Genomic DNA, 25,583 nt, shown 5'->3' on the forward strand with positions numbered 1-25,583 from the left:
CATGCTTGAACAATGAATTGGGGTTGAAACCTAATCATTTGGGGTAATACTCCAGAATTCAGGATCGGTGTCAGCTCATTCCTCAGCAAAGGCTCGGAACACTGGGACAAAAGTGACCCACCACTGCTTAATTGAAATAGCATCATGAATTCTTGGAAGAGGCCAAAGGAAGGACTGACAACCAAGAAATCTTGAAATAAAACTTGTCAATATCTGACAGAGTTCTGTCCAACAACAATAAAACTCTACAGCCTGGCAGTTCCACTCAGTCTGCTCTGGCCTACATTATTACTGCCTTGATGCAAGAACAAGGCTCTGCCTTTAGGCCTCTTTACAGTGGTGACTTATCTCTGAAATCATGATTATTGCTAGGAGGTAAACTCTCAATTAAAATCATCATGGACAAATTACTCAGACATCTTTTAAAAAGTACATATGTTGCCTCAGGGTAATAAGAATAAAAAAATGCTGAGCTTAATTAAAAACACACTATTAAAACAAATCCCCAATTAAATGGGCAAATGGACATACATGCTGTGGCGACAACAAATTTACCTGTAAATAAGTATTGAATTGCTGCAATGTCTTGTGTGGACAAGAATATTAAAAAAATTTTTGGCCTGACCCTTTTTCCAAAGGTGCTGAACATTTGTAGTTCCTGTTGATGTCATTGACATCAAGGACACAAATGAGAACTGCAGGTGCTCAACACCTTTGCAAATCATGCCACTTGCTATATAAAGAGCTGGTAGTGCTGTCTATAGCTAAGGTTGCCCAACATTTCCCATAATACTTGGCTTTCAGTTGTATACCTTTGCCAAAGTTTTTAAGTTGGGGTTAAAATTTTCCATGGTGGGGGTGTGTGTGTGTCAGGCTGACTTCTTTTCCTTTTTCTTTAAGTTTCAGCAAAAATGGTTTGGCTGGTTCCAAGAACCAGGACATGCAAATACATTGTCTTGTTCCTGTTTAAAAATTCTTCTAGCTGCTGCACTGAGAAACCCTAGCACCCTATGCTTTGAAGCAGGGATTTGAAGTTTGGCAACAGTGGGAGGGGGAAAGCACACTAGTGCCAGAGATGTGCCTTTTGCTGTGCCTCTGTGGAAAAATAATCCAAATCTGGCTAAGTCGTGAGCCTCAGAACACGTGTGCCCATGCTCGGCACACTTGTAAGAGTTTGGCAGCTGAAGTCTCTAAAATTTCTGCCTGCACTGAACATCATTCATCTCAGGGCTGAAGGGATTGAGCAGGATTTTTGCTAACTGCTCCTGTCACTGCTAGGGGCTGCTGTGGTGCTGTGTACCAGAACTGAGATCAAGGAATCTCTCTCCCTTACATTCAGTGCTCCAGTGCTGGCCTCCAGGCCATGCAGAAAAGGAAGAGCCACCTGACTTGAATGCAGAGGAGTGAGGAATTAGGGCAAAGTCAGGGGTGTTGCAGGAGCCAGAGGGTATAGGGGGCTGGGTGTATTAGGGTTACCATATTTCAGCAAGCAAAAAAGAGGACGGGAGGAGCCCTGCCCCCATCCTGCCCTAGCCCCGCCCCTTCCCTCCCACTTCCCCCCTCAGAACCCCCAACCCTCCCACCGCTCCTTGTCCCCTGACTGCCCCCTCCTGGGACTCCTGCCCCTAACTGCCCCCCAGGACTCCACCCCCTACTTAAGCCTCCCTGCTTCTTGTCCCCTGACTGCCCCCTCCTGAGACCCTCCCCCCATCCTAACTGGCCCCCTAGGACCCTACCTGTACCCTGACTGCCCCAACCCTTATCTACACCCCCCCCCCCAGACCCCCCCCCCCGACCCCCCTGCCCCCCCCCCGTCTCTTGACTGCCCTCTCCAGAACCTCCCTGCCCCTTCTCCGACCCCCGGCCCCCTTGTTGTTGACCTTCACCTAATGTCTCTGTGAGCTTGCTCAGGAACGGCCTGAGCCGTTCGTCCCGGCAGGCTGGGCAGCAGCGGGGGAGGAGCTCCAGACTGCCGGAGGCGATCTGCAAATGGAGGGAGGGAGGGAGTGATCACTTCCCCGTCCTCTCCCCTGCAGCAGAGGAGGAGGGGCTCTCTCTGGCTGTCGGAGCCCCACGTAAGTGGCACCATCCAGCCAGCTGCCCTGTTAGCCGCGCGTGCCCCGCATGGGGCAGGGGGAGGTCCGGATATTTACAGATTCCCCCCGGACGCTATTTTTAGCTCAAAAAGCCGGACATGTCCGGGGGAATCTGGACGAATGGTAACCCTAGGTGTATTTAGTAGGAAAGTGGCAGGTGCTGGGGCATTGTGGGCTTGTGGTTGGTTAGGAGCTGGGGTACAGTGCAGAAGAGTCTATAAACACTGTAGAGCTCACTCCCCTATAGAACCTGAAATTGAACCCAGGAGTACTGAGTCTAAGTTCCTCTGCTGACAGCAAATAGCTATGAAGCACTCTGGCAAAGTGTGTCTCACTCTGTTAGTGACTGGTCACAGAGAAAAACAGCCTACTACTGCTGCATGTTATTCTGTTAACTCAAGCGGTACAGGTCTTTGCTAAAGCTCCTGTTGCTGCTGACCCAAACTGTGGCTGGATAGAATTTTTTTTTCATATCAGGAAGCTGCATTTAAACCCAAAACCTGCAATTAAAAGAACAATAGGGTTGCAGAGTCAAGCATTCAAATATTAGGAAAATAGCATGTAATAATGTACTGGTAATTAGACTGTATCATATGGGATGTGCACATATGAATTAAGGTTGCACAGGAGACCTTCACTCTGACATTTTCTAACTCTTGAGTTTGCAACTTTAATGCTCTTTTAATATAAGCTCTTCTGTGTGTATAAGTGTAAAGGAGAAATATATATGCTTCAATTAAATTAAAACCTAGTCATATGTCACTAAATCTATACTAGGCCCCAAATTGTGTTTAAACTTTTACTAAAGGCAATATTTTTTTTCTAAAGCATCACTCATTACAATCAATTTGTCTTGTTCGGGGTACTATTATTATAGTACAAACATTTTTGACTGTTATCACAAAATCTTGACAATTGCTAACTGTTCTTAACTTTTATCTTTGCTTATAAATAAGTGTATAATGTCTGTCTAGAGCATATCATATCGAAGTTTACAGGCAGCACAACTTATGAATGTGAGCCACTGTATTCTTCTTAAAATATATGAACACCAAATTGGATTGTTTTCCATTGGTGTTCAAGGGAAAATGGTACCTACTTAAACTTAGTTGACCTTCTGTTTAGAAGCCTAAAAAAAAAAAAAAAAGGTATGGAATGTATAATGTGAAAAAGGAGAAGTCTGGATGACTAAAGATTTTGCTGCACAGGGCCAGATGTACATTGATCCAGACGTTTAGTTCTAAAAATGTCCCCAGATCAATGTGCTCAAGAAAAAGAGAGGTGAATTTTCTTAGCAGAAAAACAAATATTCAAAATTTTGAATGAATAAACTAAAAGTTCTTGATTTCCTGTAAGAGGCATTTTAAACTTCAGCCAGAGAATGTCCATTAATTAGCAATGGGTCAGTTAAAACCATTCTGACCAAGTGGTAGCTTTTAAATGTAGTTTTTATTTTTTGCTTTATGTCGGTGTGAAGATCTGAGCAGCAGAATTAAAATCTTCTATAAAAAAGCTGTTTTCATATAGCAATTTAGCTACATGTCTACTTAAACTTTTTTTTATAGGCAGTTTTATGGTACAGGCTATACCTGAAAAAGTGCTGGCTTTAACTGGTACTGGAGTTTATCCTACAGTGCTGTTACATACTAGATAATAAATATGAAAAATAACTTTATAAAATCACCAGAATCTAAAACTGGTACACACCAGCCTCTTCTCATACTGTATGTGCAGATGTGGCAGCAGTAGAAATCTATCTGAAGATCTCAGACACCTGAATTTCTGTGGTAAATAGGGTTTCAGCTTCCTGAATGAAGGGGTGAGATACAAACATGGCAGTTCAGAAAAGACTGTGCTCCAGGCTTTTCTCCTGGAGTGCAGTGAAGAGACTTTTGGATAGCCAAAATTCTGTCTTGCGTCCCTGACAATAGAACACTGTTGAGATTCAAGTTTAACAGCCTCAAGGAAGAAAATTGGTTTTAAAGAGGCTGTGATGTATTCTGCATTTTTATATTTAAATTACAAAACACACATCCTGTTCCTAAACCTGTGGGGACATCTTCAATAACTAAAACAGTTAATCTTGATTAACATTTTGCAAATTGTCTGCATGAAAGGACACTCCTGAACTTTACAACTATTACATTTTAAATTCTGTGGCCACATTTGGGGGGTGGGGTGAGAGAAGGAAACAAAAGCTATCTTTAAATACAAAATCCTCTTCTCCACCAGCCTCATAAGGTTAAAAAGTTTGAGTGAACAGAGGTTTTGTTCCGTGCCCTAAATGCCAACAGACTCTGGTTGTTTCTGACGAATGGGGGAAGTGAAATCCAGAATCAAGATCTCTCCATTGAAAATACCCTCCCGTCGTCTACCAAGGTTCCAATACTGCCAACTGATGTTGAACCTTGACTGCCATAATCTGCGTGGTGAGAAGTGGTCTTGCTGGTAACTAGAACCTAAGCAATATGAGGTAGTAGTTCTCCAACTGTAATTCGTAAAACACTTGCTCACAATCCATAAAATGCACGACAGACTCAGAGATTGAAGCCAGCACCCTTTTACAATTCTACAGGTGAACAGACTGCTGCAACAAAGGTCATGCTAACCTATAAAAAGTTAAAACTTCCTTACTCTGCTTTTTTTTTATTTTGTGGAATAATCACAAGTTCATCTACACCATCTTTTGCTATATAATACTAATGGACTCTTTCTGAATTAAGTGTGTATTGAAATGCTGCTGAAAAGCCTAGAACAGGGACCTTATTCCATTGTTGTGGTCAACATATAAAATGTCCTGACTGCAGGATCATTTGTGTTGTGACATACAATATGCCATTTAATTCAGTGGGACACTTGATATTGAAAAAGTTCTTCTAAGTAGTGAATAAAGTACAGATGCAAAACAAAATTAAATTGGGGTTCTGCTTGCTGAATTAAATCATTCCACCTTGATTTTAAGGCATAATGAGTCAGAATTTCATATTAACTCTTGGTAATCTTTACTATTCACCTGTTAGTAGTATTGGTTCAGTTTTTCCTACTTTCTACTGTTAGAACAAGAAACCACAAAGTGGCCTTGTGTCTTAGCCCTTTCTGCAGTAGAATCCTGAGATTCTCCTTCTTTTCCAGGATTGTCTTCACTGCTGTGTTAACTCATGGTATAACTTGAGTGTTGGCCCTATTCTAGCTCATGTCCACATGCAGCTCTCTAGCTGGAATTAGGTGGGATCTTCAATTCAAGTTAGCTGGCCTGTCGGGGTGTGGGTTAAATCTCCAGTGCTGCTGACAACCCTGTACAGTAGTGGGGATTCAGCTACCCAGCTCAAGTTAGCACAAGTCATCAGTTGCTAATCCAATCATTCTATTGGTAAGCAAGACCTTATCTTCACTGTTAAAGGTGCTTTTTTTTTTTTTTTTTTTTTTACTTTTGGCTTGTGCATAGTTTTTTTTTTCTTCACTGCAATAGTTAGCTCAAATAAGAGTGGCCACACTGTGAAACACTCAGGCTATCCACTGATTTAGGCCTCACCTTTACTGCAAAAGTAGAGGTGGGCTTGCCTGCCCTATAGTCTTTGCCGGCTTAGAGATTCAATGTAAGCTGACAGATGGAGTTCTTCAACCAGCAGTGCTAGCTAAACAGATAGAAGCAGTCTTGTGTGAGCATAGCTGTCTACATCAGGGTTTTGCTGGCATAGCTGTGTGGGGGAGTGTGTTTTTTGTTTTCATGCTCCTAGCCAACATAGCAGTGCTGGCAAAACTTTGAAGTGTAGACTAAGCCTGCATGACATAAGTGGGCTCTTCATTTCTCAAAAATACTTGCTTTGTGTAGAAGGGCCTTAATTATATTTGGAAGAATTATAGTTAAAAGTTATCAATCTACCACCAGCTAGTTAGTTTTCTCTTATTACTAAAACAACTGATGCTTTTCCAGGCCTAGTTCACTTTATTTTATTTGTTGCAACCTACTCTTCAGTTTAATTGACAGTTAATTACTTTTGATGAAATTGCTATGGTCTGTTCAGAAGTTTTGTAAATTCAGATTGTCTGTGCGCATCATTGCAAACCAGAGGATTGAAGGTTTGTAAAAGTAGCTAAACTGTAAAGGAAGCAGCTTAGATGCAACTCTATAAGAGGATGAGAAACACATCACACTACAGGCAGTAGCCCCTATTCCTCTTTCTCTCCCCACCTCCCTCCAAGAAACCAAAACAGCTCCTCAAATTGTTCTTCCATGGTATATGGAAGCTTGATTGCAGAGGAGGAGAAGGGGGTCCATGCAGCCACAAAATGTAGGGTTATATGGGGCCTCAGATATATAGGGTGATGTCCATGCTATGGCAGTCCTGACAGCCATACACCTTACTCATGTTTTGAGATGATGTAAATGTAAGTTACCATTTTGTTCACCTCCCTGTGATTATACAAAGTAAACATTTTATCTAATTCTAGAACGTAAAGCCGAATTCTTGTATTTCAGCATCCTGACTGCTAACAGAACTGAGCAGTGAGGAGAACAGAACAGTAGTTTTGACAATATTCCTGTAAGGATAGACTAGATGCCATAAGAGTTTGCATTCATGGGTCTATTAAGTTTTTATAGGATAAACAGTTTCTATTCAAGAGCTCTTTCTGGGTACTGTAAGTATGAGTTGTCAACTCTTTCTGTACTTGCACCTTAATTTATTTTTAAACTGATTTATATTGTAAATCAAATAAAGTAGAGGTTAGTAAACACTTCAGAAGTTCATTTAACTTGCTCAGTCACATCTAGTTTCTTGATGATTTCCCTCATCCCTCAATTATAGCTTCTAAATGTTCAGTACTGTCACTGGAAATATAGTTTAATGTGAATAATTTGTAGCATGCAAAAAAGGCTGTGAGCAAATGGGAAATCCTTCCTCAAACTAATCAGATTTGCTTTAGTATTTAATGACTGAATGTAATATTTCAAAAGGATATAATGGTGTAACTGACAAAAGCAAGGAAACTATAATTAGAAGTAACTTGTAAAACTAGTCTCTGTCTACCTTATCCATAGTTAACAATCAGCCATGAGATGCACTCCTGCCATACCATTTTTAGCCACATTAAGTAGAGGGCTCTTGATAGCTGAAACATGCTGAGGAATGTGTGTGTCTTCAATATGTGTGAAGTCTATATGTAAAATATACCTAGTTACTCTAATTACTAATAGTTTTGATGAATTATACAAGGGCAGGGAATCAAGGTGTGATTTAAAGATGTTTTTAGAACTCTAATTCCAGATTTCTAGCTCTTGTATTTGCATAAATGTTAAAATGCTGATTTACACACACACACACACACATTGATCTTGAAGTTAGAGGTCCTAAGTTATTTTTAAATAAGATTTGTACAGATGCTATATACTCAAGTGCTTGCTGCAAACTAGCAGTTGGTAGATTTGGACCAATTGGCCTTTCTTTGAACCACACAAACCATCAAACTTCTAGTGCGGCTTTTGTCTACTTTTTTTTATTGTTGTTGAATTAGGTCAATATAGTTCCTTGGAGAAAAGTATTGCAGTAGTTACTTTTATTTGGAAGCTGTGTTCTCCATTCAGAATTGTCTCAATTTATGCTATTTTGAATTTGTAACTATCAGTTTTCTCCCTCATTTTTTTGCCTTTCTACATATAGTCAGTCATGTTGGTGAAAATACCCATTGCAAGTTTCCCATTGGTATTTTGTACTTCTGAGTAGTATCCTAACGTGTCTGTGCACATTAAGTTTTTGGGCTTAGATCTTCCTGTGTTTGACAGGGAGGGAGAGAATGCTGCAACAATTTAAATATTCTGAAACCTTTCCTTTCTCTTCTGTTCACCAGGCACATTAAGAGGCATCTTTATGAAGGGATAAAAGGGTACTCTAGCAAACTTAATCCTTTATGTTGAGAAATAATTGCATACTCACTTAAGTCTGGCCATATTCATTGTAATGGTTAGTGACTATGATTAGGCTTATGTTGGTTCTCCCCTAATGGGGGATAGTGTATTTATAGTAGAATATCTGTACATATTGTTTTAATGAGATTTCAGGAAAATACTTTTAAACTAAATACTTTTTTTTGTTATGTTTTAGGTATAAGAGAGTCTTCTCAGTTGGAACCCATGCCATCACTACATACAATCCGAACACACTAGAAGTCACAAATCAGGTAATGATAAATGTAGTTATAGCCTTCTTGGATACCTTAAGATATCCTAATGCAATCTGATTTCATGTTAATACTTTTCTGACTCTTCTTGTCCCCTCCTTAATATTGAGTGTGGTCAGCTACGTTTTACAGAGGGTTCTCTCTGGTGTGAACACTAAGCATAACCAAAAGGGGTATCAGTTGCACTAATTTCATGATTAGGCACTGCAGTGCCTAGGCTTGCTCAGTCAAATTGTCCTTTTATACACTAAAGAAAAGTAGCTGATGCAATAGCTAATAGTTTAAACTGTGATTTTGGTGGCTTTAGAAGCTTGTTTAGTCCTCTGTTCTGTTACACAACAGAACTAAAATAGTTACTTAGTAAAACAATCTCTTTCAACTTCCCTTTTTTTTTTTTTTTTTTTTTTTTTTGCATCCTATCTCAGGACTACTTGACAGTTCCTGTATCCCTGAAAGGAATCACTGCAGAGCAGAGATCTACAGGGTCACAAATTTTACCCAACTTTGCTCTGCTCCTCCATCCTTCTTTGCTTGGATCCTTGTGCTTTCTCATTAGTAGAAATGTTAGCTTTTTTTTTTTTTTTTTTTTTTAATTCCTAGCTACCACTTTCAGCAGAGAGTGAATGCATTGAGCTTCTTCATCAAATTTGAACACTTAATCATAAAACAGATGTATATGCTGCTTGTTGATAACTCCCATATTTAATTACTGTATACCTTTATATTAGTCACAAACTAGAGTGTTGGGTTTTGTTATAACCTTGATTGTTTTTAACAATTGAGACCTCTGATAAAGAGACCTAAAGTACAAATATACCCTTAAATACCTGTTTCACTACATTTGGATATAAAAGATTCTATTTCTTACATTAATAGAAACTTATCAAATTACCTTAATTTGTTTACCTTAGTGGCCTTATGGAGATATTTGTAGTATCGGTCCTGTTGGAAAGGGGCAAGGAACAGAATTCAGCCTCACCTTTCGTAAGGGGAGTGGAAAGAAGTCTGAAACTCTTAAGTTTTCTACAGACCATAGAACAGAACTCATTACAGAAGCACTGGTAAGAACTAGTTATTTGGCTATTCAACCAATTTAAGATATGTTACTGTATTGTTACACTATTATTAGATGTAATAAGAATGTTCACTTTGTATTTTATGTGATGAGAAGGAAAGCTGCTGTGCTTTATATATTAAAATAGATATTCATATACTTGACCTACAGTGTTCATTGAAATAACTTGTATCTAAGACTCCAATTTACTCAATGTGTTAGACCAGTGATACTCAGACCTCAGTGGTTTAGTAGCCAAATTAATGACCAATATTACCCAAAAGAGCCACAGTAGTGTGAATGTTTCATTTACTATGGTACTAAATATTTAATATTCTTATAGCATATCAGTTAATAACTTAATGCAAGTTGATGACTTACTTTCACCCCTGGTTATTAACCAATTAACTTAAATCTCTTACTGGGACGCAATGCTGCCAGGTCCCTGGGCACGGTTGGGGAGGCCTGGCTCTGGGCCCCCGAAGAGGCGGGGCCTCAGGTGGAAGGGGCAGGGCCAGTGGAGCTGGAACAATTTTTAGAGTGGGAGTGCTGAGCTGTATCTGCCCCTTCAACCAGCCACGCCCCTCTCCGCCCCAGGCTGGGATCACAGCTGGGGCCGGTTGCGGCGCCCCAGGCCAGCAGCTGGGATCCTGGATGGCAGCAGAGGGGCCGGTGGTGGGTGAGGAGCTGGCACCCCGGGCGAGGGGCCACGCTGGGTGCAAAGCCTGGGGGGGTGATGCAACACCCCCTGCACCCGTACTTCCCACGCCAATGGGCAGGCTGGGTGCCAGCCTACCCCAGCCAGCTCTTCAGCGTTGCCCGGCCTGCACTGCCTGGGGCTCTGGCCACTGCCAGAGCGGCCGGGAACCCTGGGCCCTTTTAAATTGCCTGGCCCCAAGACAGATGCCCCTTTTGCCCCCGCCGTAGCAGCAGCGCTTGAACGTCGGCTGTGTACCAGCCTGTACCAGTGGCCGCTTTCTTACCAGTACGTGGTACTAGCTTACTTTCACCTCTGTTAATAACACAGTAAAAGCATTTGGAGTGATTCATAATTAAATTGCACAGTGTTTTAATATCACGTGCTGCAGGAGATGCACTAAAGAGGTACTTGCGGCTTGTGAGCCTCCATCTGAGTATCACTGCGTTGTTCACTACCAGTGAACGTATGTTTTTATATAAAACAAATGGTGCACTTTAAATATACAACTTTTAAATCTTTAAGTTTTAGACTATCCCAAAAGGATTCACGTCGGAGTCCCTCCGGAATAATTAGAACAATGAATTATTTTCTCACTGAAGTGACAGTAACAACTTGTTTCCATTCTCCTTTTTACAGAGATTCAGAACAGACTTTTCAGAAGGAAAAATCACAGGAAGGGCAAGTATCTGGCCTGTCTGTATTGGACTACAAATCCAGTCATTTCATATTTACAAATACTGTAAAAACAGACTAATTTCAAGTTGACCATGTCCCTTTGTATTTTAAATAGTTATGGCTACACCTAAATCTGAATTTCCTGCCAATTTTTTGGTTTTGCAATTTTTTTTTTCTTTTTTTTTTTTTAAATGTGAGATGAACAATATGGGAAAACTCTCCATATAAAGCAAAGAGGTAACATGTACAACTGCACAAACAAACTGGAAAAAACATACTTCTGTCACTTCAAGAGTTGCTATCAAGATACACTTATGTGGTGTAGCTATAGTAAACAGACTACAGAACTGTAGATCTATTTCAAAAATCACTTTTAAAAGGAGATTGAATATTATTAATTAGAAATAGTTGAAATTAAAGTGAAGTTATCAGAACACTGGTCAGCAAAGACTTGCGTTTGAAAGTAAATGTGTAGTAGCACTTATGTACTTTGGGAGGACTTCACCACCTCATTGCTAGCTGCTGTGGGGGGTGGGGGGAAATGCGAATTCTTAGTGTATAGTGGGAGTAGGGGAAAACTTCCAAACATATCTTCTCAAAGAAGACTTATGGAGAGAGCATGAAAGAACTTACTGGAAACTAGCTACTGAATCTCTGTAGTAAGTCAGTTTGAGATTTATGCATTTAACACCCATACCTTGACACTTGGTTTCACATCCACTCGTCTCCCTGGAATGCATCTTAATAGGTCTTCTGTTTTGATGGCTTTGTTCATTTATATCCTTTTGAGTGTCTAGAAGCCTATTACCATTCTAGGGTGACACCATGTAGGACTTTTTTGAAGTGATACTTTACTTAACAAGTATTCCAACAAGTTATACAACAATCAAGATTCTAATGACTGAAATTTGTTGGGGATTCCCTGTCTAAGGCTATGTTTACACTGCAATGTAAGACCAGGGTTTGTGGGACTTGAGTCAACTGACCCATGATGGGGGAACTCTGGGCTTGAGTGTCTACATGGTATTTAAACCCTGCACTTAAGACTCTTCTAACCCATGCTAAACCTAGGGCTCTGGCATCTGGCAGTGCACAGACCCAAGTCAAGGTAACCATATGCTAGAGTCCCTAGTGTCCCCTGCAGAATGTGGCCTCTCTAGCCCTGCGACCATGGTGCACTGTGAGAAAACTTTACTGCCTATCCTGCACTTTACAGGAAGCTTGAACAGATAACCCAGCCCAGGAGGCTCTCTGATAGTGTGCTTTCAGAGCGGTGATCAGAAGAGAATAGGTTAACACCAAAGGGGGTAACTTCAGTTCTCCAAGTGGCTTGCAGATTGTTAGGATAATTGTCATACTTCTGGATGACTCCCAGGCCTTGAGTCAAGCGGGCCTGCAGCTACAATGCAAAGCAATAGGGCTTGGACCCCGGGTTCCATCGGACTCTACCTTGGGTGGTCCTACCCTGCAGGATCCTGGGACACTGGGGCCAAGCACTGGGTTAGCACTATTTCAGTGTAAATGCGAGGGGTGACGGATAGGGTTGAGCCCGGGCTCATGTTGCAGTGTGAATATCCTGTAAGTGAACAGTATTTAAAGACTGGGTTAAGCTTATATCAATTACAATGTAATAAATAAACATGAAGGTCAGGAAGTAAAGATAGGTCAAACCATGCTGTGCTGTCATGGCTTTCAGATTTATTGGGGAAACTTGCTTGATCATATGGAACAATCTCAAATTAAAGAACTGTTATGTGTAGATGTAATCCTCAGAAGGCGAAGAAGTCTTTTTGGTTGTCTCTGAACTTAACAGCAGTTTCTTGTTTCATAGAGATACAACTGCTATAAGCATCACTGGAGTGACATGAGAAAACCTGTGATTCTGGAAGTGACTCCTGGAGGGTTTGATCAAATTAATCCTGCAACTAATAAAGTCCTGTGTTCCTATGACTACAGAAATATCGAAGGCTTTGCTGATCTCTCTGACTATCAGGGAGGTTTCGCTATACTTTATGGAGGATTTAGTAGATTGGTGAGTCTTATAACATTTTATGCATATCAAGTCATGAGAAGTTTTACATAAACCGAATAATAAGTGTGAGGCTGTCTCATTCTCTTGCCTGAAAGTTCAAATCACTACCATGGCAGATATCAAACTACACAATCTACAAGCCATTTAGTAAGTTCAACAGGGCCAATTATACAACATTTTAATATTGGTAGTGTTGTAGCCATGTTGGTCCCAGGATATGAGATAAACTTTTGATTCCACAGACCTTGAAAGCTTCTTTCATCAACAGAAGTTGGTTCAATAAAACATTTAGTATGGAATTCTGCCCAAGTCCCCTTGAGTACTAACCGGGAGATTGGTTATCTGCCTGTGTATAAACTTGAGTGGAACAAGTTAAAATGAGGGAGCAGAGGACCCATGCAGAATTAAAATAAAAATCCTAAGCCACTTATTGTGAACTACATTTCAAGCAACTTGAATGGTCTGCAGCAAAACAAGATAGCTCTGCAGTAGGAATTACCTTAAACTTAGATACCTCTACATCAGTGTTGGCCCAATTAAATGTTGTAATTCTCTATTTATTAAAGAGGGAAACATGAGTTAAGCTATTCAAGACACACTTTGTGTCTTATTTTTTGTTTACAAAAAACTTACAATGGGTATTGTTGACTAACAAAGTCTATATAATACTTTATTTCTGATTATTTTAGGAAAATGTCTTATAAAATTTTTTAACCATTTTAACTAGTGAAGTCAAGTTACAAACTGCTGTGGAGAAATGTTAATTCTTTGTCATAGTATTTCTGGTTGTGTGTGTGGGGGGGGGGGGAGTAAACAACATTTACTAGCAAATGATACTAATAAAAAATCAGACTGTCATGCAATATAAACAAGTTGACTTTTTTTATAACTATTAAGAAACTTTAAGTCTGTGAGCGGATTATACCTGATATTCAGTTTCTTATTTTGTGTTAAACTTACCTAAATATCTCTTCCTAATATTTGCAGCACATGTTTGCATCTGAGCAAAGGGAAGAAATTATCAAAAGTGCAATAGAACATGCTGGCAACTATATAGGCATCTCCCTCCGAATAAGGAAAGAACCTTTAGAATTTGAGCAATACTTGAGCCTTCGCTTTGGGAAATACAGCAATGATGAGTCTATCACATCTTTAGCAGAATTTGTTGTTCAAAAAATAACACCTAGACATTCGGTAAGGTCTACAAACTTAGACTACATCTTATTGGTTTGATTTATTAGGTGGCTAAAAAAGAGGTCCCCTTTTCTAACATGTTCTTTCTTTAAGGAACCTGTGAAAAGAGTATTAGCCCTTACAGAAACTTGCTTAGTAGAGCGGGATCCTGCTACTTATAATATTGTGACACTGAAACCTCTAGGAGAGGTAGGTGACAATCCTGTTTACAATATTGCATTTTAATAGTCAAATTTATTATTCTATAGTACTACTGCAACATGACAATTAAAACTGAGGTTCACTCAGTTCTATTTACTGTGTTCATTCTGTCTGACCCCCTTTTCTAAAGATACAGAAACCATTCTTGGGATTCATTTTGAAAAAACACAAACCAAAAAAAAGCTGACAAAACAAATTCTAGGAAGTTCTGATTACACTTGCAGTTCTCTTTTTTTTTTTTTTTTTTTTTTTTTGTCACTTCCTTGAAACTTGAGTATATATTGTAACATTGAGCATTGGTTCAAAAATTCACTTCCTTGAGTACATGAGAAGTGCATTAAATGCTTCCTATAAGTGTGGTGGTCTCATTACGTCTTCTTCTTTTTAGGTATTTGCACTGGTATGTGATTGTGAAAATCCACAGCTTTTTACCATTGAGTTTATCAAGGGACAAATCCGAAAATATTCTTCAACAGAGAGGTATTTTAAAAGTTTGATTACAGAGAAATGTAAATGGGAAATCAGTTGAATGACAAATATTATGTAAGCTGTGTGAAGTTAAAAATAACACCTTCAAGGACCAAATTCAGACTCACTTCATTCAAAGCCTACCTTCAACTCTCTGACTTGTACCCTGAAGATGCCCGTACTACCTCAAACAGATACCACGTGACATCTCCCCATGTGTAATCTGTTTCTCACTTAAATTTGTGAACTCCTTGGTGTTCCATATCCACCTGCTTTCAGTAAACGGGATCGTGGAAGAAACTAAAAAAAAAAAAAAAATTCTCCTACACTTATATTATCCCATACAGGTGAATAGTCATAGAGGGTCAATTAGAAATAGACATTTTGTCAACTTGGTGTCAAGGTAACTGACAAGTTTTTGAAAAGTTTTGTAGTTAGACATGCTGATTAAACAAACTGGAGTGTTAGGAAGTAGGGTCGATTAGAGGAGAGAGACAGTATTAACAAGCTCTATCTTGAGAAACTACTATTAAATCTAGATATTTAGCTGGTATCCATGTGCTTAACTGTTTAGTGTCTGGACTGAGTTGATCTTTCCTCTTCTCTCTCCTTCCCCCCTGTCTGTCCATCACACCTGTATGGATTAAATGTGGCTGAGGATATCCTGTAGAGTAGTGGTGCTCAACCTTATTACACAGGAGGGCCATATAAACCTAAGTACATCCTTATATGGGCCAAACAGATTCTACAGATTAAGATTTAAAGTCACCTGTATTGATTTACATTTTAAGTTCAACTTATTTTGTATGTATTTAGACAATACTTGTACATAGAAACAGCCTATTTTCACTCTTGTGTAAACTAAAATGATGTAAACATGACAGCCGAATGCTAATGAATGAGTTGCTAGTATATAGTGTGCAAGCAGGCTGTGAGCCTTATGAAATGCTCTGTTTGGGCTGTGAATGGGCCATAAGCTGGGCACCTCTGATTGTAGAGCAAGGTGCTTGTGTGCAGAAAACAAAAGTAGCACATGCAAGGGGGGGAAAAAGCCAGAAAAATCTAGTCCAGCTGAAATACTACTTTCCCTACCATACTAGACCATCCGCTATCCCTTTACATATCTCCTTATTGTTAGTGGAAGAGTTCCACTATAGTTTGTCATGTCACTTGCTCATGCGGTTTTGTATTTGGTAGCATTACAAACTTTATAGAGTGGAAAACACTGATCTATGTAAATTCCAGTAGGAAACTTGGGCACACGTACTTACGGTTCAGTCAGTGTGCTCAACTTATAACAATCATAATTTTCCAGTTAAGTACCTAAATAAATTCACAGGGTAGGAAGTGTCTAAACATGTTTCTCTCTTTTCAGAGATTCCCTGTTAGCTAGCTTGCTGGATGGAGTAAGAGCCTCTGGCAATAGAGATGTTTGTGTGAAAATGACCCCAACACACAAAGGCCAGCGCTGGGGATTGCTGAGCATGCCTGTAGATGAGGAAGTAGAGAGCCTTCACCTCCGGTTTTTAGCTGCTCCTCCAAGTAAGTTCAGCTTTTACTACAGTTCAAAGTACATGGTGTTTTTGGTTTTTTTTATAGCACAACATATCTCTAAGCCATTTAAAATCCTGTAACTCCCAACTACATTTTGTTTTTCATTGCAGATGGTAATTTTGCAGATGCTGTGTTCAGGTTCAATGCTAACATCTCATACAGTGGAGTTCTGCATGCAGTAACACAAGATGTAAGAATTAATTTTCTGCCCAATCTCTTACAGTTTTGTTACTTTATACAAGTATTAATGGTTCTTCCTCCTTAACCAGGGTCTGTTCTCTGAAAACAAGGAGAAACTGATTAATAATGCCATAACCGCATTACTGTCTCAAGAGGGGGACATTGTAGCATCTAATGCAGAACTTGAAAGCCAGTTCCAAGCTGTGAGACGACTAGTTGCTTCAAAAGCTGGCTTCCTTGCCTTTACTCAGCTTCCTAAGTAAGTATTTAAGCTGATAGCGGGAAACTGTTCTAAAGACTTGTACTCACCAGTCTCCTTGAAACTTTGAGTCTGAATTGAGTTTGGGATCATCCATAATTGCTGAGGCTTCAGGGAAAAACTTTTATAAAGTAGCAGTTTCATGAATGTAAAACTATAAGGTTGATGGTACTGGATCACCTGATTGTATAAACTGCATCTTGCTGACGGTTTCTGAATTAGGGGTTCTTAGCACTCTAAGATTTAATCTTTCGCCTTGCCAGCTATGGTTCTGCTTTTAAGTTAGTGTATGTTAAATATTTATTGGTAGAACACTCAAAACTGATCTTTTTTCCTTGAAAGAACAAATGCAATGGTTTAGTCCAGGGGTAGTCAATAGATGGACCGCCAGATGCTTTTGAAGAAACCCCAAAATCTTTATTACTATTTTTCATTATTGTTGTTGCTCTGGAGTCTGGACCTTGACTATACCTTCACCAAGAAATTTGGACCATGACCAAAAAATAATTGACTACCTCTGGTTTAATCTTTCTGGTGACACATCAGCTGCAATTACAAATTCCATACATTCCACAGGGGATAAAAGGTGCAGTGAGCACCAAGCTTAGTGTAAAGAAGTAAGTTACACCTTGGATTACATGCATTAGAGGAGCAAAAAGTAAGATGTGAAGGGAGTAGGTTTTGCGATGTTGCTCATTGCCAATTTGTAGAACTACATGTAGAACATGGTACATACTCTTAATTGGCTTAAAGACGCAATCTGGAAACCTTTTTGACTGACTTTCTGAAGAAATTGTGCATGTCTTGTTCACTTTCACAGTTGGGCTACTTTGTGAAAATGAAGTCCATTCAGCCTTCATTATATGTGTTAAGAATATGTATGTGGCTTTTAAAAATTATTGCGAAGAAATTTTATAAATAGAAAAAATTGGGCAAATTAAATTTTAAAAAAAAAAAATCTTGTAGCTATACTTTAATTTCTTGAACTGAATTCTCTGATTTTTGGGCATTAATCCAGTGTAAACTTTTCACTGGTCATGTAAAGTGATAATTTCTTTTGTTGTGTGTTTAGTAAGTCCATGTCCTTACTATAACTACCATTATGTCAGACTTTGAACTCTGACTTTGGGCTTTTGGACTCAGCTTTCTTTTGGCCATAATGTACGTTGTTTAGTTGTAATGAAAATATGTAGGGAGAGGTCCTCTAAAGACTTGTGTATATCTGAGCAGTTACACCCCAGCTTGCTCCACACTAAGTTTACCCCACACCATCCTGCTGGGCTCTAAGGGTATGTCTACACAGCAACTGGTCACCCATGGCTGGCTGGTGTTAGCTGACTCAGGCTCATGGGGCTCAAGCATCAGTGCTGTTTCACTGCTGTGTAGACTTCTGGGCTTGCGCTGGCCTCTGGGCACTAGGACCCTGCAGCATGGGAGGGTCCCAGAGCTTGGGCCAGCCAGAGCCCGGAAGTCTACACAGCAGTGAAACAGCTCTGCAGTGCGAGCCAGAATCGGCTGGCACGGGCCAGTTACAGTTATTTCTTTGCTGTGTAGACATATCCTAACTGTCTGTCTGTGTAGATCGGGGTCTCAAACATGTGGCCCTCCAAGCTCCCCGCGCGCCCCTCTGCCTACTTGCGGGATTGCCCCCTGTGGCGTTGTGAGCCCCGTGCCACTCTCTGAAGAGCTGGCAGCACGCCCCTTCGGGCCGGGGGGGAAGGGAGAAGGAGGCAGAGGGCTCCTGTATTGCCTCCTTCCAGGCACCGCCCCCCGCAGCTCCCCTTGGCCGGGAACCGCGCCCAATGGGAGCTTTGTGGGAAATACCTAGAGGAGTGGCAAGAGCAGCACACGCACAGAACCCTGAGCGTCCCCCCCCCCCCCCCCCCGTCCTTCCTGGGGCTGCCGTGACACAGTTTCAGCCGCTTCCTGGAGCGGCGCGGGGCCAGGACAGGCAGGCAGGGAGCACCCCAACCCCATGCCCTGAGCCCCCTGCTGCACCCTGCATGCTTTCTGCACCCCTTGGGGCATCGTTGGGGTGGGGACTTTGGGGAAGGGGTTGGAATGGGGCAGGGCAGGGAAGGGGCCTAATGGAAGGCGTGGAGTGGGGGCAGGGCCAGAGGCAGCAAGGGGGGGGGTGTCAGTGATGCAGCCCTCGGTTCAATGCACTAGTCTTCATGTGCCTCATGGTCATTTGAGACCTGGTGTAGATCCTGCTGTCGCACTCTAAAGATTCTGTAGTGCACTTTGATCTACTCTGCTTTGAAATGGGAGTAGATCAAAGTGCACTACAGAATCTTTAGTGCGCAGCAGAAGGTTCCATGCAGACACTTAGGACTTGTATACAGTACGGCTTAAGTCAGTGTAAGTGACATTTCTCAGGGGTGTGAAAACCACACCCTGAGCAATGTAAGTTGCGTCAGTTTAGCGTGGTATAGACACCACTTTGTTGGTGGAGATGCAGTCCTGCCGACATAGCTTCTGTCTCTCATTGAGGTGGAGTAATTATGTCGACGGGAGAGCGTTCTCCCATTGGCGCAATGTGTCCTCACCTGACGCAATGCAACAGCACCAATGTCGCGCAGTAGTGAAAACAAGGCATAAGTATGCAACAGGCTAGTGTGAGGTAGACTTATACCCCAGCTTGTCACATACTAACAGTTCATATAGACAAGCCCTAAATTCTGAGTTAGCTGTTCAAAGGCTCTTGATATAAAAAGCTTTTTGAAAAAATATCTTGATACACTTACTTTTTAGGTAAGTGCACTTGCAATATCCATTTTAAATTACCTTTTTTTCTCGTGACAGATTTCGGGAACGTCTAGGAGTAAAGGTGGTAAAAGCTCTTAAAAGAAACAATGATGGAGTAACCCATGCTTCTATTGACATGCTATGTGCTCTCATGTGTGTAAGTGTTTAATTCTCAACTATGTTACAGAATAGGGTATTTCCTATTTTGAAATGATTAAATATGTGAATTGCAAGGCGCTGAAAATGGGGGTTTGTGTGGAAAGTGTAGTGCCTGTGTATCTTGCAGTGTACATAGGATATCCAATAGTATCACATGAGTAGACTCAGTTGTCATGGTTTAGAAGTAGAAACAGGATTCACTCTCATAACTAGCTTGTTTTCCTTTGTCACGAATCCACTGTTAGTATTAAATTTTGGACTGTAGCTTCATTCAGATACATCAAAAGACTTGTGCAGATCTTTAAGTTTAGTTTGAAGGCTGAAATATGTCTGCATTTATGAATGCTTTCTTTATCACATAGCCTATGCATGATGATTACGACTTGAGGCAAGAGCAGCTGAACAAAGCTTCCCTTCTTTCTTCAAAGAAGTTTCTGGAAAACTTATTAGAGAAATTTAATTCTCATGTGGTAAGTCATAGATTAAGGCATAGTTCATGGAAAAAGTACTGAGATATTCAAGGTTGAGGGTTTGACAGGTCATATATAGCAAGTCCTTTAAAGTAAGCTTGTGCATATCTTTGCCATAAGAGAAGTTTGCACTCATTGCTCACATGCAAAAATATATCTAATTGATATTGAGACTGTGTTCAGTCAGTTTTTATCTGGGGAAATCAGAGTGAAACTGGTCTCTCCACAGACCCTAAGAGCAAGTCTACACTGCCCTGCTGTTTGGGCTAAGGGCATATGAATAGCAGTGTGCACCAAAGTGCTATGCTGTAACTCCCCTGTGTGGATGCTGAAGGTGTGAATTTAAAGGTCCTGAGTTACCAAAGAGGACTAAATTATTGATAACTTGGAACCTTTAAGTTTGTGCCTGCAGTATCCACGCAGAGGAGTCATAGTGCAGCACTTTGGTGCTATTCAAACCCCCCTTGTGCAAAATGCAGGGCAGTGTAGACATGCCATAAGAGGGCTCTCATTAGGTTTTTTTAATAATGTGTTCAGCCTAATATAGTCTGAAAAGCATCCCCGTTAAACCAGTCCTTTCCAACAGAACAAACTCGTACAAGGACTCTAAAAGGACTACTTAGAAACTGTAGCGCTCTGATTTATTTGAGCTCTTTTGGTTTTTCAAAAAAAAAAAAAAAACACCTTTCAACTCCGTTCAGAGGACTCGCTGCTGCTGTGAAGCATGATATAATGAATCCTTTGTGGGATGCTCTGGAAACTTTTGTTTTGCCACACTAACATGATGGCAATGGTTTTTATCTTTCTGTATTTGAAATACTGCTAATTATTAGCTACAAGTGGGATGCAGGTAAGAGTGGTGGGGGAAATGACTGTACTTCTTTTTGTAGCTCAAGGACAATACTGAAGAATCCTAAGTAAAGATTTTAAAACCAGCTGCTATGATTAAAATTCTTACACACTTCATTTATATTTCAGGATCATGGGACAGGTGCCCTTGTTATTAGTTCACTTCTGGACTTCCTTACATTTGCCCTCTGTGCTCCGTATAGTGAGACAACTGAAGGGCAGCAGTTTGATATGTTGTTAGAGATGGTAGCATCTAATGGGAGAACCCTCTTTAAGCTCTTTCAGGTGAGACCTTTTTATTCTCTTACTATTTCAAGCCATACCTATGTGCTAGCAGGAAGAGAGGCATTTCAAAAGGGCATGGGTTTCCAGTCACTGATCTCCAATTGCAGAGTTCAAAAAGTCTGTGGGGACAATGGCATTGTGGGATTGTTGCTGGAGGACTCTCTGTACCAGTATAAGTAATTCAGCATCCACACAGGCATTTTACCAGTAGAAGAGTGCTGGTAGAGGGTTTGTGCTGCTCTGGGAACTGGTTCAATTTGACCAACAGAAGCTCAGGGTTTTGTCAGCAAGATTTAAAATTGTGTGGATGCATATAAGGCTGTTCGAGCAAATGGTAAGTTTTGCCTGTAAAACTTTGTAGTGTGGACCAGGCCAAGAAGAATTGTTTCCATGTCCATTTGATCATTTCAGTCTTTGAGAGTACCCTGAAAACTTTCAGTAGTGTTATTTGCATGACTGTAATATGGACTCTTGTTCATAGGAACAGGTCAGAACTCTTAATTTATTTCAGGGGCCCTGAGCCTATGCTCCCCAAGAACTATAAAAATTTGGTAATTTTTGACCAGAACTGAATTCAGAACTGCATCCTAGATGAAGTTCAGGTTCCTATCCCTTGAACTGTTCATTTTCCCCATAAAAATGTAAGTTAATTTGTGCTGTTGCTAAATTGTAACTAACTCTTTTCAGCACCCTTCAATGGCAATTGTAAAAGGAGCTGGTTTGGTTATGAAGGCAATAATAGAGGTGAGATTATTTTTTAAATAACAATTACTTTGGGATAACATGCTGAGAAGTGTTGAATGTGGCTTTATTTCTTTTCTGAATAGGAAATTGGAATCTGCAGCTTGTCAGTAGTAAAAACCAGTTCCAACTTTTCAGTGGTACATATCCTCAGACTATAGGAGAATGAGACAGTCTATTCTGGCTTGCACATATATAATGTGACGGACTGAATTTTCTTGAATTGAATTATATTTAATACCTTTGAGGTCCATTGTAGTAAAAATGCAATTGTGTTGTGTTGAGCTGTTGGATATACCTTCTCTAGTAGGAGAGGGATGCTAATATACTTTCTCCATTATCAGCCCCATTGAAGCTGCCCCCGGGGAGAGGTATGCATATACTAGTTCAAAACTGAATTCTCTATGGGCTCCTAGACAAAGGATTTTTTGGATAAATAGACTGGCTTTAAACTGGCTGAAGGCCTTCTTTCTGATCCAGCAAATGGGCCCTTGACAGACAGAGGTCCTGCCAAAGTCCTTAGACAAGGGTTGGAAGGAAGGACTGGGCCTACTGAGACCTATAAGACTGGGTGTTTTTTGTTCTGACCTGAAGCTGTGATGTATTTAAAACTAAAAGGAAACCCTTTGGGTCAGCTGTTTGAGGGACTGCTCCAGTCAGAGCCCATGTTAGGGTTGGGGTAATCCCTGGTAAGCTTATTAGCATGTGAGTAGGTTCTTTTATTTTTGTGTTCTCTGTGGTGCTTTTACCTTAGGAATAAAATAGGCTTGCATAAGAAGAGCCCTTCAATAACTTATAACAATTGACAATCACTCACTCTGTTAGTCTCTGAAAGTAAGCAGATGTTCTTGGGAAGCCTGCCTCTGCTGGGAATAACACAGTGAAGGCAGGGACCTGTGTAGCCTGGAAATAGCCCAGTCAGAAGGGAGTGAGATGCAGGTCTTCACCAAGAAAGGCAATTACTGGGGAGCTGTAAATCCGAGAGTTGGTGGAAGCCTGAGAGTAGGTACCCTCACTGGACCACTGTGGAAAATACGAGTGCAGTTGTCCTGAACTGTGAAACACAGCACTGTTAACTAAGTTCAAATTGCAGACTCTCTTAACTGATGGCAGTACATAAGTAAAAGAATCCAGCTTGTCTTTCAGACCCCAAGTTGAATTTGTGGGGCTGGTTGCTGGGGAGCAAAACATCGCTAATTCTAAAATGAGCAAATTTGGTGTTACTATAAACATGCCATATTTTTTTTAGGTTGTAATGGCTATTTAAACTAATGTATTAAAGCAAATTGGAAAGCTTCTGTTCTTGTGACTTCACTTCAGTTAGAACCTCTGAGCCCTGCTGCTGCTGAGAATTTATTTTTTAAAGCGATGTAGGAGGTGCCCTGAATAGAAGTGCAAAATTAACCATTCAGAATTACCCAAAATGCATGTACCTAAACTAGTCAAATAGTCAAAATAGTTTGTAGTGAATATTGTAAACTAAAGATAGAACAGCTCAATTCAGATTCTCTCCATAGTAATCATCTTGTCCTGTTTCCAAAGGAAGGAGATAAAGAGATTGCTACCAAAATGCAAGATCTTGCCCTCAGTGAAGGTGCCTTACCTCGTCATTTACGTACTGCTATGTTTACAATAAGCGCAGATCAAAGGATGCTTACAAATAGGTGTGTCAAGTTTTATTTGATATTAATAGGATGATTAATATTTACATTATTCATATGTGGGAAAGCCAAAACATGGGAAGCTTCCATTCTTGTTTTAGAAGACTCATTCTTCATTTTAAGCTTAATTTTCATATTTAAATGCTACAAGTGAAGTACTCTGTTATGACTGGGTGTAGTTTTTAGACCTTTTCTTTGCATTTTAACTGCTTTGCCTAGTAGCACTTAAAGTGTGACAGTACAACTTCATAAACAAGATTTCATAACTCACTTCTCTTGAGTTCCTCATACAGTCCAGTTTTAATGCGGCTTTAATGATCAAGATGGCATACATTTCTTTGCTTACTATGCAAGCTAGATACATTCCCATAAGAAAGTTAAAGTATGGAGGAAGGCTAATATTTCCCTAGTACTCTGCTTTTGGAGTGCCTTCCTCTGTTTTTTCAGATACATGATCTGTTTGAGACAATGATAAAAGTATAATTTTCACAAAGCATAACTTTAGGCTTATCTACATGGCACTGGCAAAATGCACCAGAGAGGTGTAATTTGTAAAGCTTTTCAGTATGTTGCTCTTTAACTGCGCCATGTAGACTCTGCTAGCACGCTTTAAAAGGTACCTAGTTCATATTCACGTACCTTTTTAGAGCACGCCAGCAGGATCTGCATGAGGAAGTTACAGAGCAGCATTCTGAAGCGCTGTACAAAAAGGTACCTAGTTCACATTAACCTATCTTCTTTTATTCTTGCCCTTCTGAACAAAGGGCATCTGAGCGTTGGATGTGCTGACCATGTAAAACTCTTATTAAAAAAAAAAAAAAAAAAAAAAAAAAAGGCAGTACTGATTTCACAGTAATGATTAAAAACTACTGTTCTAGCCAAGACAACAGTAACAATTTCTCAATGTCTTCATTTTTCAGACAGCTAAGTAGACATTTAGTGGGCCTTTGGACAGCTGAAAATGCAACTGCTATGAGCTTGTTGAAACGTATTTTGGTAAGTGTACTCTTAAAACACCACTTATAATTTTTTTTTTTTTTTTTTTTTTTTTTTTTTTTGGGTCAGTTCACGTGTCCTCAAATGTTGGTATTTTTTTAGTTGTAAAAAATTTCAACTAAATAGACCTGAGTAGCTTAGGGTTTTTTAATACCTGGGCACCTTTTGTTTAGTGTCAATGTTAAGTTTGACATGCAACGCAGGAGATTAGGTTGGAGGGTGGGAAGGATGGTATAACTTTATAGAACATACAATTTTAAAGCCTGTAACACCTATTGTCATTAATATACAAGTAAAGATTTTGCTAGGGTAGGGGAATGGGAAACACAGCCACATGGGGGAAGAAGTAACTCGAACTGGCAGATGAGCTAACTGGAGCGGCTGGCTCCTTCTCTTGAGGTAAGGGGACAAATCAGAGAACAGAGCAACCTAGTCACTGTAGCTATCTTAACTAAAGAGTGTGGAAGGCAGAAATGAGACTCTAGCTGTGTGGATGGGGTGAAGACTCTCTGTAGATAAAACTATTGTTTTAAAAAGGGATTGAGATAGAAAATGGAACACAGTAGAGATAAAGAGTAGATGGAGAGAATAAAAGCACGCAAAACAAGTTGGAAAAAGGCCGTGAGCTAGAACAGGAAAGAGAATGGAGTGAAGCCAGTAAGGGGGCAAGCTCTTCAGAGGGCACAGGAGATATAGTAAGTGATGCTTTTTAAAAGATTAAGTAAGTTTTGATGAAAGCATTGCCAAACAGCTAACTTCGTTGCTTTACATTGAAGAGCGTGGCTTTTGGGTTGAGGGAAAGTTGTGATGCACTCATTGTTCATGTGGCTAGTATCCTAGTCCAAGGGAAACGTGCCAAATTCTTGGATTCTAGGTGGATCTAGTAGCTATGCCATTACCCATAGCTTAAAGAACTGTTGGAAGGCACGTATAATCCCTTAACAGTGAAGTATCTAAGAACTTCTATAAAATAGTTTAAGGTTGCCTTACCCTTTCCATTATTGGACTCCGTTTTAAGTTGCTTGTAATTTTGTTAAACTTCAACCATTCTGGCTGATATTTGCCATGCTGGGTCTCTGTTTCA

The 25,583-nt window shown here is 40.3% G+C and overlaps 1 protein-coding gene across 4 annotated transcripts in view; it reads left to right on the forward strand.

Moving 5' to 3' along the window:
• Positions 1-25,583, forward strand: part of DNAJC13 (DnaJ heat shock protein family (Hsp40) member C13) — a 95,786-nt gene that overhangs the window by 12,905 nt on the left and 57,298 nt on the right. For all 4 annotated transcript variants that reach the window (XR_004644487.1, XM_034760926.1, XM_034760924.1 and 1 more), the window contains exons 3-18: positions 8,198-8,273; positions 9,185-9,334; positions 10,664-10,705; positions 12,534-12,734; positions 13,722-13,928; positions 14,022-14,117; positions 14,518-14,609; positions 15,973-16,139; positions 16,262-16,341; positions 16,421-16,590; positions 19,396-19,495; positions 19,860-19,967; positions 20,946-21,101; positions 21,789-21,845; positions 23,385-23,506; positions 24,424-24,499. Coding sequence is in view for 3 of the 4 variants with exons in the window: in XM_034760926.1 (XP_034616817.1) it covers positions 8,198-8,273; positions 9,185-9,334; positions 10,664-10,705; positions 12,534-12,734; positions 13,722-13,928; positions 14,022-14,117; positions 14,518-14,609; positions 15,973-16,139; positions 16,262-16,341; positions 16,421-16,590; positions 19,396-19,495; positions 19,860-19,967; positions 20,946-21,101; positions 21,789-21,845; positions 23,385-23,506; positions 24,424-24,499 (1,900 nt within the window). In the remaining variant the exon portion in view is untranslated. The remainder of the gene's footprint in view (positions 1-8,197; positions 8,274-9,184; positions 9,335-10,663; positions 10,706-12,533; positions 12,735-13,721; positions 13,929-14,021; positions 14,118-14,517; positions 14,610-15,972; positions 16,140-16,261; positions 16,342-16,420; positions 16,591-19,395; positions 19,496-19,859; positions 19,968-20,945; positions 21,102-21,788; positions 21,846-23,384; positions 23,507-24,423; positions 24,500-25,583) is intronic.

The sequence above is a fragment of the Trachemys scripta genome, chromosome 2 (genome assembly GCF_013100865.1).
Source record: "Trachemys scripta elegans isolate TJP31775 chromosome 2, CAS_Tse_1.0, whole genome shotgun sequence".
NCBI classification, from domain to species: Eukaryota; Metazoa; Chordata; order Testudines; family Emydidae; genus Trachemys; species Trachemys scripta.